The 18,384-nt window shown below is 38.7% G+C and overlaps 2 protein-coding genes across 10 annotated transcripts in view; both read left to right on the forward strand.

Annotated features, from left to right (window-relative positions):
- Positions 1-18,384, forward strand: part of LOC111865497 (matrix metalloproteinase-19-like) — a 76,518-nt gene that overhangs the window by 45,937 nt on the left and 12,197 nt on the right. For 4 of the 9 annotated variants that reach the window (XM_033751843.1, XM_033751836.1, XM_033751841.1 and 1 more), the window contains 5 exons: positions 7,613-7,751; positions 13,910-14,020; positions 15,645-15,915; positions 17,297-17,448; positions 17,739-17,841. In XM_033751843.1, the coding sequence (XP_033607734.1) occupies positions 15,831-15,915; positions 17,297-17,448; positions 17,739-17,841 (340 nt within the window). In that variant the 5' untranslated portion in view covers positions 7,613-7,751; positions 13,910-14,020; positions 15,645-15,830. Of the gene's footprint in view, positions 1-129; positions 1,545-2,004; positions 2,027-2,155; positions 2,549-7,612; positions 7,752-13,909; positions 14,021-15,644; positions 15,916-17,296; positions 17,449-17,738; positions 17,842-18,384 lie in introns of those variants that run through there. The other 5 variants (XM_023853501.2, XM_033751840.1, XM_033751839.1 and 2 more) reach the window with 5 other exon arrangements.
- On the forward strand, positions 7,688-15,820 carry LOC117282041 (matrix metalloproteinase-15-like). Its single transcript, XM_033751832.1, has 3 exons — positions 7,688-7,751; positions 13,910-14,020; positions 15,645-15,820. Exons 1-3 carry the CDS (start codon positions 7,688-7,690, stop codon positions 15,818-15,820), a joined length of 351 nt encoding a protein of 116 aa, XP_033607723.1.

Here is an 18,384-nt window from a genome sequence, read left to right on the forward strand (position 1 = left end):
TCCATTGTTACCCGATAGACCGCGATAGACGGTGTTTATATTCTGCCGATAGTGTCGTTATTTCTTTCTTCGTCTTACGGACCTACGGACATTTATTTATATGCTGTGTGCACACGTAACTTAGAAATGGTGGAGAAATGAATTAGGAAAGGATGGAATAAATACTCTAAAATTGAGGTTATGTTACGAACATCGAAACGTTACCGAAATCGCTTTCCAAGCGGTGGTGTGGGATGTACAATAGGAAAAAAATTCAAACTGCAATCTCGAAGATGACAGAAAAATTCCATATGGCGGAGAGAATATCAAGGGATAATTGCTGAAATTTATTGGGCCAAATTGATAGGGCTGGTTTTTGTCGCCAGAGATAGGGATTAGCTCTATCAATCTGGCCTAGCTGAGTAGGCTGTTCCTCAAGACAGACAGAATCCAGTCTCAGAAATGTGTTTTGTAATATAAACAGGATATTGTTTTTAGGTAAAGACAAGGCGATAGATATTGCCCAGAAACAATATTTATACACAAGTTTGAGGTTTTCACAGTGGTGATTCTTCAGACTGGCACCATGCTGCATCCATCGTAAGGGAAGTGGATGTGCACAACATAAGGAACTGACTTGGTTATAGAGTTGGGTTGGGGCATCTTTTTCAGTTCTCAGTATTCAATTTCCCTCCAGTGTGGAAAATGTATGGTGGCCATGAAAAGACTGTCGTTTCTCACAGTTTAAGTCAGTGACAGAAAGCATAGCATGCCTCTGAAAATGGAAGTTTTCCAACCTACCATTCTGACTGTACAGTTTGAGCTATATTTCCTTCTCCAGTCTTGAGTCTCAATAACTGACTGCCCTCCTTGCAGTCTTAATGTAACAGGGTCAGCTCCTCATGCTACACACTTAAACCCTGAAGATGGAGGCAGCATGTTCCTCTGAAACATTGTTATGAGACTACACATTATGAAGCTGCAAAAGACCAGAGTCTGAGTTTGGTAGACCTGAGCGCAGATGGCTAGGTAATATGAAAATGGAATATGATGTGATGGTGTGAACTGGAGCTGTTTGGCCTGAGGCAGGATCCCTTTACAAGCTTTTGTGAACACAATTCTTGACAAGCTGAGCAACTGCTGGATTCTCACAATGCACTTTGTTCCTTGGATTCAGTTAATTCTGTTCTTAAGAAATTGATGATAATATCAAGTTTATTTTAATGCTGTGCATCCTCTTGTGTATATAGATTTAAAGGCTTTTATGCCATCTGATTAATCTATTGATATTCAATTAAATTGCTTATTATACATAACAGAATCAACGTGTTGTGTGATATCATAAAAACCCACTGATTTTGTAGGTGCATCTGTCATTGTGCACTGCCATTTGCAAGTATTGGCAGGAGCAAATTGGTATTTTTATGGACTCAAAGGTTCTAGGTTGATTCTTTGCAAATATTCTGAGATTTTCCTCCACATCACAGTGTCCAGAATGTCTCAGGGGTACATCCAGCCTCCTATTCAATGGATACTGGAATCCCTCCCCATGCTGTGAGCATGAGGTTTGTTGCCCTGCTTTCATCTATCATTACATGATATGGCTCGTAAGTTCATTTCACCATCATGCATATTTCAGTTAAACATCTCTTGCAGTTACACAGCCTGTCACTTCTGTCCATGTTTAGGTTACTTGAGATATGATGCTGTTAGTGGCTACACTCCTGAGCGGCCTTCATAGTCTAGCGGTAACATTCCCACCTCATGACTTGTAGTACGTGGGTTCAAATACCCCTGCGGAGGTCGTCAAATTTTTAGGGGAAGAAAAATTCAGGGAACAAGTCCTCCGGGAGGGACTTTAAGCCGTGGGTCCCATGTCGTAGCTTTACGGCACGTAAAAGAACCTGATATCTCCAAAGGAGGTCACAGAGCCAAATTACGGACGTTTCCCGCCCAACAGCAGTCTCTAATACCTCTGGTAGATTGGGGAAGCATTATAGATACCTCAGCTAGTAGAGCCGGTCTCGCTGGCTGGGCGGGACTCATGGTAAGCACCAGTAGCGGTAGGATATAGAGACTGGTAGAAATCATAGAGGGAAGCACAGTGGACCAATACTGGTCTAAGTGCATGGGGAAACCCACCCTCTCCAATAACTAACTAACTAACTAGTGGCTACACTGTATAGTGTTCAATGGTAGAATGATTGATAAATAAAGACTTGAAACAGATTTGTTAGAAATTGGTTGTGGTGTTTCTATGGAGGGACTGAGGAAAAGCAAAAAAATAAAGTCAGGATAGATGTTGTCCTGACCGAGATCAGAACTGAGCATGTACTGAATAGGAGTATAGTGTGTTAACCAGTAGATCAAACCATTTTCTTTAACAGGATGTAAACAGGTTCCTTTTAGGTTCCTCTTGCACTTAAATTGAGCACATTTGAGCTGTCTTAATTTTATCTTCTGTGGTTGGAATTACAAATCCTGAGCAGGATTCTCCAACAGTAAAGCCCAGTTGACGCACAGGTTGACTTCCTCCTGCTGTGGTTTTACCGTAACCACGAAATTGCTGGTAGGTTCTCTTATAAAGCAGCAAAGTTAGCATGCTGTTCCTGCATCAACATGCTGCTTCTCATTGGTCTGTTGGGCTGCTTCTCTCTGGTGGTCATGACTGGAGCACCTGTGACTGACAAGATGGCCGTAGTAGGCAGACACCTGAACTGATATTTTTAATTTATTTAATTAGTTGTTTGATGAAATGCTGTACTTACTCTCGCTTTGCATTGTTTGGCACACTTCTAATGTTTAAAGTGAAGAAATTAATCTTCAGTTAAATATAATGTCTGATACATACATATATACATACATACATAGCATTCCATAGATCCACGAGTTAGTCAGATGACCTACCGGATGTGGAATTTGTCAAAAATCGTACAATACATATATACATGCACAATTCAATTTCACATAAATAGTAAGGATTTCACAAAAGTAGTAAAATATCCATCATAAATCCATACATTAACATATACTAGATTTTTTTTTTCCTGTGTTCCAAACAAGAGAAAACATTACATACACTTTATGTTGTTTGGAAGCATAAATTCCTCAACAGAGTAAAAGGAGTGTGTAATTAAGTATCTCTTTAGTGCTACTTTAAATTGTCCCTGTTTATCTATAAGAGTTGTGATATTTGGTGGTAGATTGTTGAAGATTTTAATGCCAGTATAATATGCACTCTTCTGGAAACAAGAGAGGCTGGCAACTGGTCTGTGAAGCTGATTTTTATTCCTTGTGTTGACATTGTGTATTGTAGAATTGGTTGGAAAAAATTCTTGGTTTTTTACAATGAAGATCATTAAGGAGAATATGTATTCACATGGGAGAGTTAAGATCTCTAGCCTCTTGAAGATATTTTTACATGATTCTCTTGGTTTAACACCAGCCATTATTCTAACAATTTTCTTTTGTAAGATGAATATCTTCTGGCTGTAAGATGAGTTACCCCAAAAAATTATTCCGTACTTCATTACAGAATGAAAATAGGCAAAATAAATCAATTTGAGAGTCTCAGTATTGCTGACATGAAACATGCTTCTAACTGCGTAGCATGCTCCACTTAACTTAGGGATCAATTTATCTATATGGTTCGACCAACTTAGGTGGCTATCAATTTGCAAGCCAAGGAATTTCGTATTTACTGTCTCTTCTATATATTTTCCATTATATCCAATATTTAAAACATAGGGAGGGGCATTATTTGTTGTAAATTTCATTACATTTGTTTTGTTTAAATTTAGGGCAAGTCTGTTAGCATTGAACCATTTATTCATGTGGGAGAGTACTCTGTTTGATATTGCACAGAAATCATCAAACATTTTACTAGAGATTATAACACTTGTATCATCAGCAAATATTATGGGTTCTGATGAAAAATTTATTGTTGGTGGAAGGTCATTTATATATATTATGAAAAGCAAGGGTCCCAGGACAGATCCTTGGGGAACTCCATGCTTTACTGTTCTCCAGTTTGAGAAAAAATTTTGAGTATATTTGGGTGATTTTATCTCAACCTTTTGTTTTCTATTTGTTAGATAGGATTTGAACCATTTTAACACTGTTCCTCGAATGCCATAAAATTGCAGCTTACTTAACAAAATTTCATGATTTACACAGTCAAAAGCCTTTGCCAGATCACAGAAAATTCCTCCTACATGCCTTTTTTGGTCAATTGATTTTAAAACATTGTCTGTTAGCTTGAATGCTGCATCTTCAGTGGATACACCCTTCCTAAAGCCATACTGTTCTGGGACCAATATGTTGTTACAATGCATATGCTGATTTATCCTGCTGTACATGACCTTTTCAAGTATCTTAGAAAAAGTAGATAATAATGAAATCGGCCTATAGTTCGTCATACTGTACTTATCTCCTTTTTTGAACACTGGTTTTACTATTGAAATTTTTAGACGGTCTGGGAAAATGCCTGTGTATAATGAGTGATTACAAATGTGAGTTAAAGGGCAACTAATTAAATCAGAGCAAGCTTTCAGAATTTTGCTTGTTACTTCATCAAATCCTGATGAGTTCTTTGTTTTCATGGTGTGTATAATATTCTTTATCTCAGCTTCACTGGTTGGAATGATTTTAATACTAGGAAAATTTATGGGAAATGCATCTTTTAAAAATGAGAAAGCATTTTCATTTCCCATCTGATGTAAATTTAAGGTCTCAGCAACTGTTAGAAAAAATTTATTGAAGTCGTTGGCAACTATTTCTAGATCCTTTGCTTTCTCAGATTTTGCCAGAAGAGATGGCATCTGATCAGTTAAATGCATTTTTCCTGTCTCCCTTTTAATTATGTTCCATGTCATTTTTATTTTATTATCTGACTTAGCTATAAGTCTTCTATAATGCTGCTTTTTAGCTTCTTTTATAACATTTCTAAGAATTTTACAATACTTAACATAAAATACTCTTATATTTGGATTATTATTGTTCCTACTGTTGACATATAAAGTCCTCTTATGTTTACATGATATTTTTATCCCCTGTGTAATCCAGTCATTCTTTAGTTTGCGCACACTTTTATATTTAATTGGGAAACTGGCTTCAAAAATATTTAGAAAAGTAGACAGAAAAGAGTTGTACTTATCATTGGTGTCATTTTCTTTATAAACACATTCCCATGTTTCACTTTTTAGAAGGTGCTGAAATTGCATTATTGTTTCACTGTTTATTTTTCTTATTTTCTGTTTCTGATATATAGAGTTGCCTGCTAGAGCAATATTGTTCATCATGAGATACTGTGCATCATGATCTGATAGGCCATTTATAATGGGAACTGTGGAGGAAGAGCTAAATCTTGTAATATCAACAAAAATATTGTCAATTGCTGAGCTAGAGTCCTTTTGAATTCTTGTTGCAAAGTTTACAGTATGTACCAAATTATATGTTTTTAATAATGAGTTCAATTGTTTCTTTCGGTTGCTGTCACTGAGATAGTCTATATTTATGTCACCACAAATCAGGAATTCAGACTTTGGATTGTATAAATACTTTAAAGCAGCATCTAATCCCTTTAGAAACTGGTTAAAATCCCCCGACGGAGATCTATACAGGCCTAATATAATTAAGTTAGATGATTTAGTTCCTAGCTGAACAGCACAAATTTCCAAATCTTTTTCTGTACAGTGACATGAAATATCAATTTTATTGAAGCATTTATCTTTCTTAATGAAAATACACACACCTCCTCTCTGTAGGTTTCGCCTGCAGAAACTAGAACCTAATAAATAACCCTCTAATGTGAGGTGTAGTAAATCCTGTTCCACCATATGATGTTCACTTAAACATAATATATGGGGGTTTATGCCATTTAATTCAAATGAATGTAATAATTCATCATTTTTGTTTCTTAGTCCCCTGATATTTTGATGAAATATATTTAATGATATGTTTGTTAAGTTAACATTTTTGCTTAGAAATTCAAAATCATGGTAATTGCAATTTATATATGTTAAGCACCTTTGTGCTTTTGATTTTAATCTAAAAAAGGCATTGCTCTAGCACAGGTTATAACAGGAATACTGCTTACTTCAGACACATGACCATCATCCATTCTTTCAGCAATCAAATGCGTCAGCTTCCTCTTGCCTTGATAATTTAGGTGGAGGCCATGCGCCGTGAAGTCACCTCTCACAAAATAATCTGAGTTAATAATACCAATGTGTGCTCTACCAGATCCCATCAGTGCCCGCTCAAGCCGAAGATTAATTTTCCTAACTTCCCCATTCATCCACGGCTTGTCGTGCCTCCTGAAAAGGCTGACAAATCCCACATTTGTATTGACTGTCCTCTCTGCAATATTGTTGATGTCCTCTTCTATAGAGTAATTAAAATTTCTATCCAGGCTGTTTCCTGGCCCTCCCACTATAATAATATGATCTTGCTTGGTAAGATCTTTACCAAGCTTCCCTAGGTCCTCAACAACATTTGCAAGAGGAGCATTTGGTTTAATGATACTAACAATATCAAATCTATCACCCAGGCCCTCTTTGAGCATGGGTCCAATTTCCCTACCATGACTGCTACCCAACAATAATATCTTTCTTTTGCTTCTTGCCTTCTTTGCAACTGACATTACTTCCTTGCCCTCATGCTCAGAGAGAACCTGGCTTTGCTGACCAACACTCAGAGAGTCTGTTTCCAGCACACTGAATCTGTTGCTCAGTTTAACTTCAGCATCATCAGCAGAGAATCTGCGATACCTAGATTTTGAATTCTTTGGTTTGTTCCAGCTTTCTAAATTTGTCTTCTCTTTGATATTACTGCTATTACTACTGTTGGCATATCCAGCTTTCAGCTTTCTAATTTCTTCTTTAGCTATCTTTAATTCATGTTCGAGGCGTCTGATTCTCTCCTCTTGATGCTTTGCATGCCTATGGTACTTACATGACATACAGATCCAAGGCACGCTTTTGTCATCTAAACTGGGGCTGGTGCTTGCACAGTTTATGTGGAAGCAGCAGCCACAGTTAATACAAATAATGCCCTTTGTTACCCATCTACGGCAAGCTTCACATTTACCCGGAAGGCTACCGGTCATCTTTACAATATATACTAATACTATTACTATTTACTACCTTTTTACGGTTTTATTCCCTATAAAGCTAATCCACGAGAACTATTTCACTTAATGCCACTCACAAACACGTAGATGTAATATAAGATTAACACTTCAGGACTACACCTTTCACTTTATTCTCTTCACTTAAAATTCACTTCACTGTGTTATTTAGATTTACTTATCTTCAACATGAAAACTACACTTTATTCAGTTAGTCTTCTTGTTTATGATTTCAGTATAGGTTAAATAACCTTGAATCCAAAATTCGCAATGTGAATGTGTGAGACAGTCATGGGTCAGAATGATAAGTGAAGAAATGAGCTATAAACATGACTGATACTTTGGACATGGTTCATCATTTTGAGTTCTCTCAAACAACAGAGTGTATTTCTGTCATCTTTTGTAAAGGATCAAAGGTCCCTACTCAGTGGGGCACCATTGGAGTGTCTTTGCCTCAGTCACTGGACAAGTGGAGAAGATAGCAGTAAGTTTCTTTTCTTACAGAAATACTTGGTGAAGTTTGGTTACTTACAACACCCAGCAGCAGTGGACCCAAACTCTTGGATATCATATCATAAGATGAAGGCCATGCTGAAAGTTGCTTTAGCAGACTTCCAGAAGTTTTATGGTTTACCACCCACAGGTAAAGCTTAAGTTCATGTACATGTGTTATAACTGAAATATGAGACATTCCCGGTATTGTGACAAAGCTCTGAAAATTGTGATACATTACATTGCATTGCATTCCATGGATCCAAAATTAGTTAAAATGACTGTAGGATGTGAAATATGTAATATAAATACAAAACATATGTGGAGACCCAATGGAGTTGTGACACAACAGAAACCAAGAATGCACAGTGACTACACACAGGGCTATTTAAAGATACATAAGTTATTTTCTAGACCATAAGTATTCATCAACAGAGCAGAATGAATGTGTATTTAAGTATCATTTCAGTGCTGTTTTAAATCGTGCCTTTTCATTCATAAAACCTTTGAGATCAGATGGCAGGTTATTAAAAATGTAGATCCCAGGATAATATGCGCTTTTCTGAAAGCATGAGAGGTTAGCAATTGGTCTGTGAAGACAGTGATTGTGTCTTGTGTTAACACTGTATACATCCGCATTCGTCTGAAAATGTTCTTCGTTATTTGTAATGAAGCTTATTAATAAATATATATATTCACAAGGAAAAGTTAAGATATGTACTCTCTTAAATAGATCTCTGCAGGAACTACGGGATTTGACACCCATCATGATTCTAACAGTTTTCTTTTGCAATGTAAGTACCTTTTTACTGTCAGATGAATTACTCCAGAAAATTCATGTACTGCTTCAGATTGAAAATAAAGTAATATTTATAATGATATATTTAATTCGGAATAAAGTCAGGAAATGCAATTGACCTTTTAGTTTAGAACATGTCACCTTACCAGACATTAAAAATTATTAAAATGCATAGAAGAAGTATACACTCTTTGCCTGGAGTATGGTTGCTTTCCCTGTCAGTATTTGGACTGGGAATGAGGATTTGAATTGCATCAAAAACATCTGCTTCAGTATTTGCACACCACTCTATCAGCTGTGACTACCAAACATTATGGGCCCATTGTGCCCACAGAGACATTAAAAATGATATATTACTCTTATTTCATTCACTTTTGATGTATGGAATTGTTTTGGGGGGCAATTCTCCTTATAGTATGCACATTTTCAGAATTCCATGAGTGGGTTGAGATCTAGGGATTCTCGTAAAGATGTGTTTAGGGATTGGGGAAATTTGCCATTGCAGTCCCAATATATATTTTCTTTATTGATGTTTGTTGCAAGTAATATGGGTTAATATCACATGACATCACAAATTCATGGCCTTAATACTAGGCGTAATTTTGATCTTTATCGCCCTCAGACAAATTTGACAACTTACCAGAGAGGACCTTATTATTTTGGTATTAAAATTTTTAATCATCTTCTTTATAAAAGAGTTAATTCATAATATTAAGTAATTTAGAGCACCTTTAAGTGCTTTTTTACATGCTAAATCCTATTACACTTTAGATGAATATTTTAATTTGGGATAGTTTCTCATTTAGCTATGACCCATTATTTGATCTATTATCATGTATATGTTCTAATTTTTTTCTATATCTTATATCCACAAGGTAAGTTATGTAGTTGCAGTGATGTGCAGGGGTTTCATATGTTTGATTTGTTGTTGTGGATTTATATGTGTTGTTTTGTTGACCCTCTCATTGGTGTCTCCACCTTATCGTGGTGAGGGGTTTGAGTATGCCAAGGACCCTGAGAGCTATACCAGCGGTAGCATAGCTACTGGCAGGGCCTCTCTTGCTGGACAGGTCAAAGGTTAGGCATCAGACGAAGAGAGAGACCAAAAACTGATGCCGGAAGCAGCGTCATCAGTAGTGACTTGAAGCACAGAGCAAATGATGCTCGAGATGGTTCAAGTTCGTATAGCAGCAGGCGTGACCAGAGTGGTTTGAACGGCTGCTGTACTGCGATGTGGAAAGCAAATGGAAAAACTACCACATTATCACTTTTCCTGGATAGTCTCTTTCCAAAAACAGAGATACCATGTATGCGAGATGTTTCCTCTGGAGACAAAACAATCCGGAGGTAAACTACTCCCCCAATCGGATCTCCGGGGGGGAGTGTTTCTAGAGGAAATGTCATGCAGGCGTTACAACAAGAAAAAGTGCGAAGATCAGAAGAAACAGCATGGATACAAGATTGGAACATGGAATGTCAGGACCTTGAATCAAGCAGGAAAATTGGAGAATTTGAAAACGGAAATGCAGAAGAATGAAGTGTCTGTGCTAGGTGTCAGCGAAGTGCGGTGGAAAGGACAAGGTGAAATAAGAAGCGGTGATTATACAGTGTATTATTCCGGAGGTGAACGGGCTGAAAGAGGTGTGGCAATAGTGGTGCATAAAAGTGTAGTGAGGAGTGTTGTTAAGAAGATTGCTTGTAATGACAGAATTATTGCTCTGAAGTTAAAGGCGGAACCGGTAGATATACTGATTATACAAGTGTACATGCCAACATCAGAGTATGAAGATGATGAAGTGGAAAAAGTGTATGACACAATTGAAGAAATTCTTCAGGAAGATGGAAGAGGAGACACAAACAGCATCATATTGGGAGACTGGAACAGCATTGTTGGAGATGAACCATATCAGAATATTGTTGGATCACATGGACTAGGAAGACGGAATCACAGAGGTCAAATGCTTATTGACTTTTGTGAACGAAATGGATTGATTGTTACCAACACTTGGTTCAAGAAGCCAAAGAGAAGAATTTACACATGGAAGGCACCTGGGGATTGGAAGAGGCATCAGCTGGACTACATCCTTGTGAAACATCGATTCAGAAACAGTGTGAAGGATGTGAAGACGCTTCCTGGGGCAGACATTGACTCTGACCACAACTTGCTGGTTGCCAAGTTCCGAACCAGGTTGAAGAAAATTATAGGATTTCGAAAGCGCAGACCCAGATGGGATTTGGAGAAGTTATATGCTCAAAGACAAAGCGTGCAAGAGACTCTAGAAGAGAAACTCGGTGCAATTGAAGGTGAAAGCGGAAATGCTGAAGCGCAGTGGAACGATATAAAAGAATGCATGTTAGATACTATCAGTGATTTGGTAGGTAAAGTTGAGAAGATAGCAAGAAAACCATGGGTTACACAGGAGATGATGAGTAAAATGGAGGAGCGAAGGAAATGGAAGAATGTCAACAATGAAGAAGGCAGGAGGAAATACAGGAGACTGAGGAATGAATTGAAAAGAGCCACGGACAGGGCCAAAAAGGAATATCTTGAGAAGATATGTAATGAGATTATGGAATTTCAAAGAACAGGCCGTTATGATTTGATGTACATGAAGACAAAAGAACTAGGATGGAAAGAGAATCATGGGATTCAAAATGTTGGCATCGAAGACTCCCAGGGGAATAGAATAGTAGATCAGAGGCAAGTGCTGAAAATTTGGGAAAATTATATTTCAGAACTATATGATCGACCTAATCGGCCAGAAACCTTAGAAGTTGAACCGGAAGAAGAAGTAGATACAGACGAGAAAGGACCATATATTTTACAAAGTGAGGTGGAAAAAGCTATCAAGGAAATGAGGAAGGGAAAGGCTACAGGAGATGATGATGTACCTGGAGATGTGCTCAAGTTACTGGGAGAAGGTGGTTTGAAAACACTGACAAAACTAATGAACACCATATATGAAAGTGGAGAGTGGCCCAAGGACTTTACAGAAGTTACAATGATTGCCTTAAAGAAAAAGACAAAAGCTACAAAATGCAGCGACCATCGCACAATAAGTCTTATTGCACATACAGCAAAGATAATAGCAAAGATACTTAAAAGAAGAATTGAAAGGAAAATAGAGGATGTACTTGGAGAAGATCAGTTTGGATTTAGAAGAGGAAAAGGAACCAGGGATGCAATTGGGATGATGAGAATTATAGCGGAACGAACTTTGGAGATAGATGAAGAACTGTGTGTTTGCTTCATAGACTGGCAGAAGGCATTTGACCGGGTAAACTGGACCAAATTAATGCAGATCCTGAAAGAAACAGGTATCGATTGGCATGAAAGAAGATTGATTAGCAAATTGTACATGGATCAGAAAGTTAGAGTACGACTGGACAGGGGGGAGACAGGAAGTGTGCAGATTGGAAGAGGAGTTCGACAAGGATGCTGTTTATCACCAATTCTGTTCAACTTGTACAGCGAATGCCTTACCAAGGAAGCTCTGGATGGGCTCGGTGACTTCAAAGTAGGAGGGCAAATTATTCAAACTGTGAAATATGCAGATGACCTTGTGTTAATGGCTAAGGAAGAAACTGTGCTACAGGGCATGATTGATAGACTAATTGAAATTGGAAGGTGCTATGGCATGGAAATGAATGTGGAGAAAACAAAAGTAATGAAAATTTCGAGACAACCAACCCCAGTCACAATAAAGATAGACCAAAAACAAGTGGAGAATGTGAAATGTTTTAAATATTTGGGTAGCTTGTTAACAGATGATGGAAGGTGTACTTGTGAAATTAAATCCAGGATTGCCATGGCAAAAGCTGCATTTAGCAAGAAGAAGAATCTTTTTACCAGCAAATTGGACTTAAATTTGAGGAAGAAACTAGTGAAATGCTACATTTGGAGCATAGCTCTGTATGGGGCTGAAACATGGACACTTAGGGCAGTAGATCAGAAACATCTGGAAAGTTTCGAAATGTGGTGTTGGAGAAGAATGGAGAAGATCAGTTGGACCGATTATGTGAGAAATGAAGAAGTGTTAATTAGAGTCAGTGAGCAGAGGAATATCCTACATGAAATAAGAAAACGGAAGGCTAATTGGATTGGTCATGTTTTACGCAGAAACTGCCTTCTAAAAGAAGCTATCGAAGGAAAGATAGATGGGCGGATAGAAGTGACAAGAAGACGAGGAAGAAGACGTAAGAAGATGCTGGATGACCTTGGGGACAGAAGAGGATACTGTCATTTGAAGGAGAAAGCTCTAGATCACATTAAATGGAGGAACTGTTTTGGAAGAGACTGTGGACCTGTCGTCTTGACAGATTACTGATGATGATGATGATGTTTTGTTGACTACTTGCTGATTTGGCAAGCTTGTGGTGTGACAGGTTGTGTATCCAATGGCTTCGGCCTTGTATGGATGTTCTGGAAGGTGTAATAAATACAGTACAATACGTATACTTACACACTGGATGTCACATTATGTTTTATCTGGGTGCAAGGCTTGTCTGTTCTGATGGAAAGACAGATATTAAGTTTTTAAGATAATATTTCTAACCAAAGTTCTGTATGAACTTCTCATTTCCCTATGTTGCCTGTCCTTGCTACAAGACAAGGAACTCCATGACCCCTACTGCATCCACAGTCTGTTGCGTTCACTGAATTAAGGACATGTAGCATGCATAACTGAAACATGAAATGCATAAAAGAGCTTGAGAACTACATAGAAGTGGACCACTTGCTAGATCTAGGCATACATGGGATGATGATATTGAAACGGATCTGTGAGCAATGGTTTGTGAGGATGTGAAGTGGAACTAAACCCAGAGAATAAACCAGTTTTGTCAATTGGGTACTGATGTGGAACTATCATTGCCCTGCAGTTACTACAGTAACAGGATAGCTCAGTCAGTAACAGACATTATGATGTGGATGCTAGGACTTGAACCTCTGTGGGGGTTCAGTTTTCCTCTTGGCCATCACATCCAGACCAACTGTGGACAGGGAGGTGGGGACTCCTTCCCTGTAGATGTTGCATGAGGTTGTCCTCTGAGCTTCATGTAATGCAGAGGTTAACTAACCTCTTGAAGCCTTCCAAAAGTGTCCCCTTGCATGCCTCTGCATCTGCCTTTAAATGGTAGCAAGACCCTTCTGTTTCAGTCAGATTCTTTGGTCAAAGAAACGCCACAGGAGAGCATGATGCTGCCACCTGTTGAAACAAAGTACCAGCACAATCTAAGTATGAAGTTCAAAATACCTCTGAGCTATGGTGCAGCTGTTTGAACAGGACAGTTGATCATGCCTCAGAGATGGTGTCAGGTAACAGTGGATTAAGAGTATGTGGAGTTAACCTCTGCTTTCCCTATACACCTTCATGACATGATGCTTAGACACAGGGATAACTTTGTTATATCTTAATTCAGTTTTATCCATAATTCACAGTTTATTAAAAATGTTTTTAATGTCACTTAATCATCATGGTGTTATTTAAAACTCAGAATTTAATCTACAGGGAAGATGGATGAAGCCACAAGCAAAGCTTTGCAACAGCCTCGCTGTGGGGAGAAGGATATACTGTCTCATAAGGAGCTGCATAGTCGTAGAAAGAGGTACACGCACTGGGGTGAGTGTGTCATGCGAACCTCTTGAAAATGTTACTAGGAATGACTGATGATGAATCATACACGTAGTTTACTGGCACACTTTCAGTGTAAATTTTATGGATGTGGAAGATGGGTAAAACTGGGTGTTAAAACATTTGTCGTTGTGCTTCACAGGAAGACAAGATTCATTTGCTTACAGAGACTAAGCTTCACTTGTTGTGAAATAGTGTAGTAGTGCTGTAGTAATTACCAAAGGATATCACTCATATCAATGTCGTAACTCACTTAACATGTTTTGTAACCTGAAGTTTCATTACCATATCACAGGAATCTGCCACTGGGCCCTGTCCTAAGTCATTCGGATCCCGCTCACATCCACCCATCCTTTTTCTCTAAGATACATTTTAATATTGGCCTCATATTTATGCATGGGTCTTCCAAATGGTCTCTTTCCTTTAGGTTTTCCTACCAAAACTTTTAATGAATTTATCGCTCCCATGCTTTCTACATGACCAAACTGTCTTATCCTGATAATATTTGCTGAGGACTGTAAATTATCAAGCTCCTCATTATGCACTTTTCTCCATCCTCCTGTCACTACCTCTTCCTTAGGTCCAAGTATTCTTCTCAACACTCTTTTTCTCAAAGATCCTAGCAGCCTCTCTTCTTTCCCTAGTACAAGAGACCAAATTTCTTACCCATAAAGAACACGAAACATATTTTCTTGTTCTTAGATAAACAGGAAGAAAAAAGATTCTGAAATTAATTATAGCAGGTACATCTCAAATTTAATCTGATCCTACTAGTCATTTTTTCACAAGTGAACTTTTGATTTATTAGCGGCATTCCCAAATATTTCAACAATGCCACATTTTTATATCAATTTCATACAGAACTTACCTAATACTCTTGTGGCAAGCTTAACTCTGCAGTATTTGTGGTGACTATGAAGTTTACCAATGTGGGAGCCTCCCACAGTGAAGCAAGCACTATTCGGTCAGCACTCACTATGGAAACTCCAACACCCAATGGTCCGCGCACCGCCTGGCAACAAAAGTATAAAAGTACAGACCTCTGGTATGCTAGCATCAGTCACAACTGTGCTTGCATTAAAACAACCCCACAACAGTTGATCTACTAGTAGCCACACCACAACTGTCTCCTCGAGTGATTGCCAGTGCTCATTAGGCCAGCCAGCCTCACCATCACTAGCACCGGCTATCCTGGTACTGCAAAAGCTTCGCCCGGCATCCCACTGGCTCACAGTCACCGGGCTGCTGCAAGGAAGTTTGCCGGCACTAGCACTGGCTATCCTGCTACAAAAGGAATTTTTGCCAGTATTCATCAGGCACACTCTGCTTCTCTGCTCATCTGTAACATTCATTCTAACAGCAATAAACAAAATTTGTAATTTTACATGGTTGTCTCTTTGAGCATTGACATCTCACCCTATCCTCTGTGGTGTAATGTCATAAATTGTGGTGGATATTTACCAGATTGTTCTACCAGACCATCTTGCAGCATATGCCAGAAGACACCTATTTGACTTCTTACTTATATTGTAATTTGTGTACTCTTTTGTTTTCTGTTTGTGTTTGTTTGACAGCAGCTGGTGTTTTGAAGCTGAGCTTTTCTTTCCAACAGGTGAGCCATGGACAGGACACCACTACCCACAGAACACAGTTCTGTCTCAGGCAGCTGTGGATGAAGAAACAGCACTAGCATTTGCTGTGTGGGCAAGTGTTCAGACAAGTTTCAAGGAGGGCAGATATCAACATTTCATTCTTCAGGGGGCAGCATGGAGATGGAAAGCCTTTTGATGGTAGGGGCATGATTCTGGGTCATGCCAGTAAACCCATGGAGGGGATGGTGCACTTTGATGATGATGAACCATGGTCCAGTAGACGTTTCAGTGGTAAGAAAATAACCATAGTGCCTCTGAAATTTTAGGTTTTTACAGTGGTGAAATTCAAGCTGTTTTCTGCCTTGTCGCACTATATATAGTCTGGTATGGGGTAACAACATTTTGGAAGAATGTACTGCCTCCATCTTAAGAGTAGAAGTTAGAGACAGCATATTCCTTGAAAATGTTGATACCCAGCTGTCAGACTACATACTATCATAATTCATCACAATGTTTAAGACCACAACATGAGCTAATGTCTCCTTTATGATGTTATTAAATAAAATCTTATTATAATTGTATAAGAATCATCTTGTATTATCTGTCAGTTTCATAATCAAAGAAATCATCTTAAGTTCAGTAATGTTCTATTTTGATCTGGATGATTGCTGAGATAACTTGCTTTGGAGATCTTACAGAAGTTTAATGGAGTCTGTGGCATGATGCTGCAGGTGTGATTAGATGGGTGAGCACCATGAAGCAGGCAGCAGGCAGCATGCAGTTTCTGCTTGCTACCTTCTTCATGCTGGTTTTTTTGCTTGGTGTAATCTTTGATCCTGAAAATGGAGGGCACATGTTCCTCGGAAACACTGGTTGGCTTTCAGTGGACTACACTGCATTATATCCCAGAAGACAGCGCTCCTCATAGCCGGTGGCATGAGACCCCCAGATCCTGCAGATCAGGGCTGATTGCTGTTTGGTGTGGCTGTTCAAACTGCAGAATTTAAATAAGCCTGTTGTTTGGTTTATTTAAGGACTCTGGTTCAGCTGCATAGTACTGAACTTTGCAGTCAAGTAGCTGGTACTCCTGGTTCATGGCTGGGAGAGCCTGGGTTTGAGTCTCACCTTTAAGGCAAACTACCCTGACTTAGGATTTTTATGATTTCCCTCAGCCTGTCTAGGCAAATTCTAGGATAACGCATCAGATTAATCTATCACTGCTTCCTTTCACATCCTTTTGAATTCATTATTCATTAATTACCCGATTGTTCTATGCTCTATAACTTTAGCTACTGACATCATTGAATATGCCAGGAATAAGGAAAGAGCTGCGGAAATTATAACACTTCTGAATTCAGTACTGACATTTTTACTTATTATTTGGCTTGTTTACTAACTGTATGTCTACTGTATACTTTTATGTGGAATAAGAGAATGCTGAGTTGTGACATGCAGATGTAGCCATGGCTAAATGAGGGTATTATTGCAATTTTCTCTGGAGGAATTTAGAAATATAGAATTTGTTCTCCCAGCCAAGATTTGAGCCAGAGCCCTTGGGAATACAATGAAACTATGTAGGTCATTACTCCATGGTTGTTAGTGAAATGCCATTATCGTCATCACAGAACAGGCAGACTAAACAGGCATGTCACCATACATCACTTGTTCACAGGCCAGAACCTGTTTCTGGTGGCAGTACATGAGTTGGGCCATGCTCTGGGTTTACACCATTCTGATGTGAAGGGCTCCATCATGCAGCCAGTGTTGACCAGAGGATATGAACCAGGTTTCATGCTGCATAACGATGATATTACAGGACTTCAGGTACGTATAATGATGGGCCTGTGATAATCACACAGAAATTAAGAATATTAAATGGGGCAATAACCTACTGTTGTTCGGTTAAGAACCAGTAAGGCTTATGGTCTTTGTGATAAATAAATTGGATGTTGTGCCAACATTTCTGAGTTTCTGTATTCAGCAGTCAGCATGGTCTTGCATTGTTCAAGTTCCTTCTTTATTATTTGTGTGTTTTCCCTGCTTCACAAGCACAGGTAACCAGAGCGCACTGTACTGCTAATGCCTGTTGCTATAACAGCTGATTGCTGTTTTAGTTGTTGTATGGGAAGAGGAAACATCACCCTCCAGATCTGTGTTCAGAGTCTTTGTTTGATGCCATCTTTGAAAACCCAGATGGAATAATCTATGTGTTGAAAGGTAAGGATATATATATTTATATAGTTGAAATAAGTAACTCTAAAGATGTGGTTCTGTTTTTGTCATTAAATAAAAGCAGAACTTGCCATGTTGCATCTGTTGGATGGAGCTAATCTCCCCCATGATGGGGGCTCCAGAGACAAAGTATTTATTTAACCATAAATGAGGCAGTCAGAAGTATCTAAGGCAGGTGTCACTTCAAATAAGTATTGTGACATGACGCCTGAAAGCTGGTATAGTGGAACCAGAGCAGATGTCTATTGCTGCGCAATGGTTCAGCAAGCACACTTCTGTGACAGTGGACAGAATGGCAACTAACTGTTCGAGGTGGTGGTCCCTGTTTGGTTCCTCTGAAGCCATAAAAAGGAGGACACGTGAGAATGATAAGGAGAGCGTTCTGCAGACAGTCACAATAGAAGAGAGAACCAAGAAGTAGCTTGGGAGTAATTCTGCATTCATCACAGTGGAAGAGAAGACACTCATAGCCCAGTAAGGAATTGAGTGAGTCTTAGGAAGCCATTGACTGTGAGCTGTTATAATTGG

Source organism: Cryptotermes secundus, unplaced genomic scaffold, assembly GCF_002891405.2.
Source record: "Cryptotermes secundus unplaced genomic scaffold, Csec_1.0 scaffold454, whole genome shotgun sequence".
Lineage (NCBI taxonomy): Eukaryota > Metazoa > Arthropoda > Insecta > Blattodea > Kalotermitidae > Cryptotermes > Cryptotermes secundus.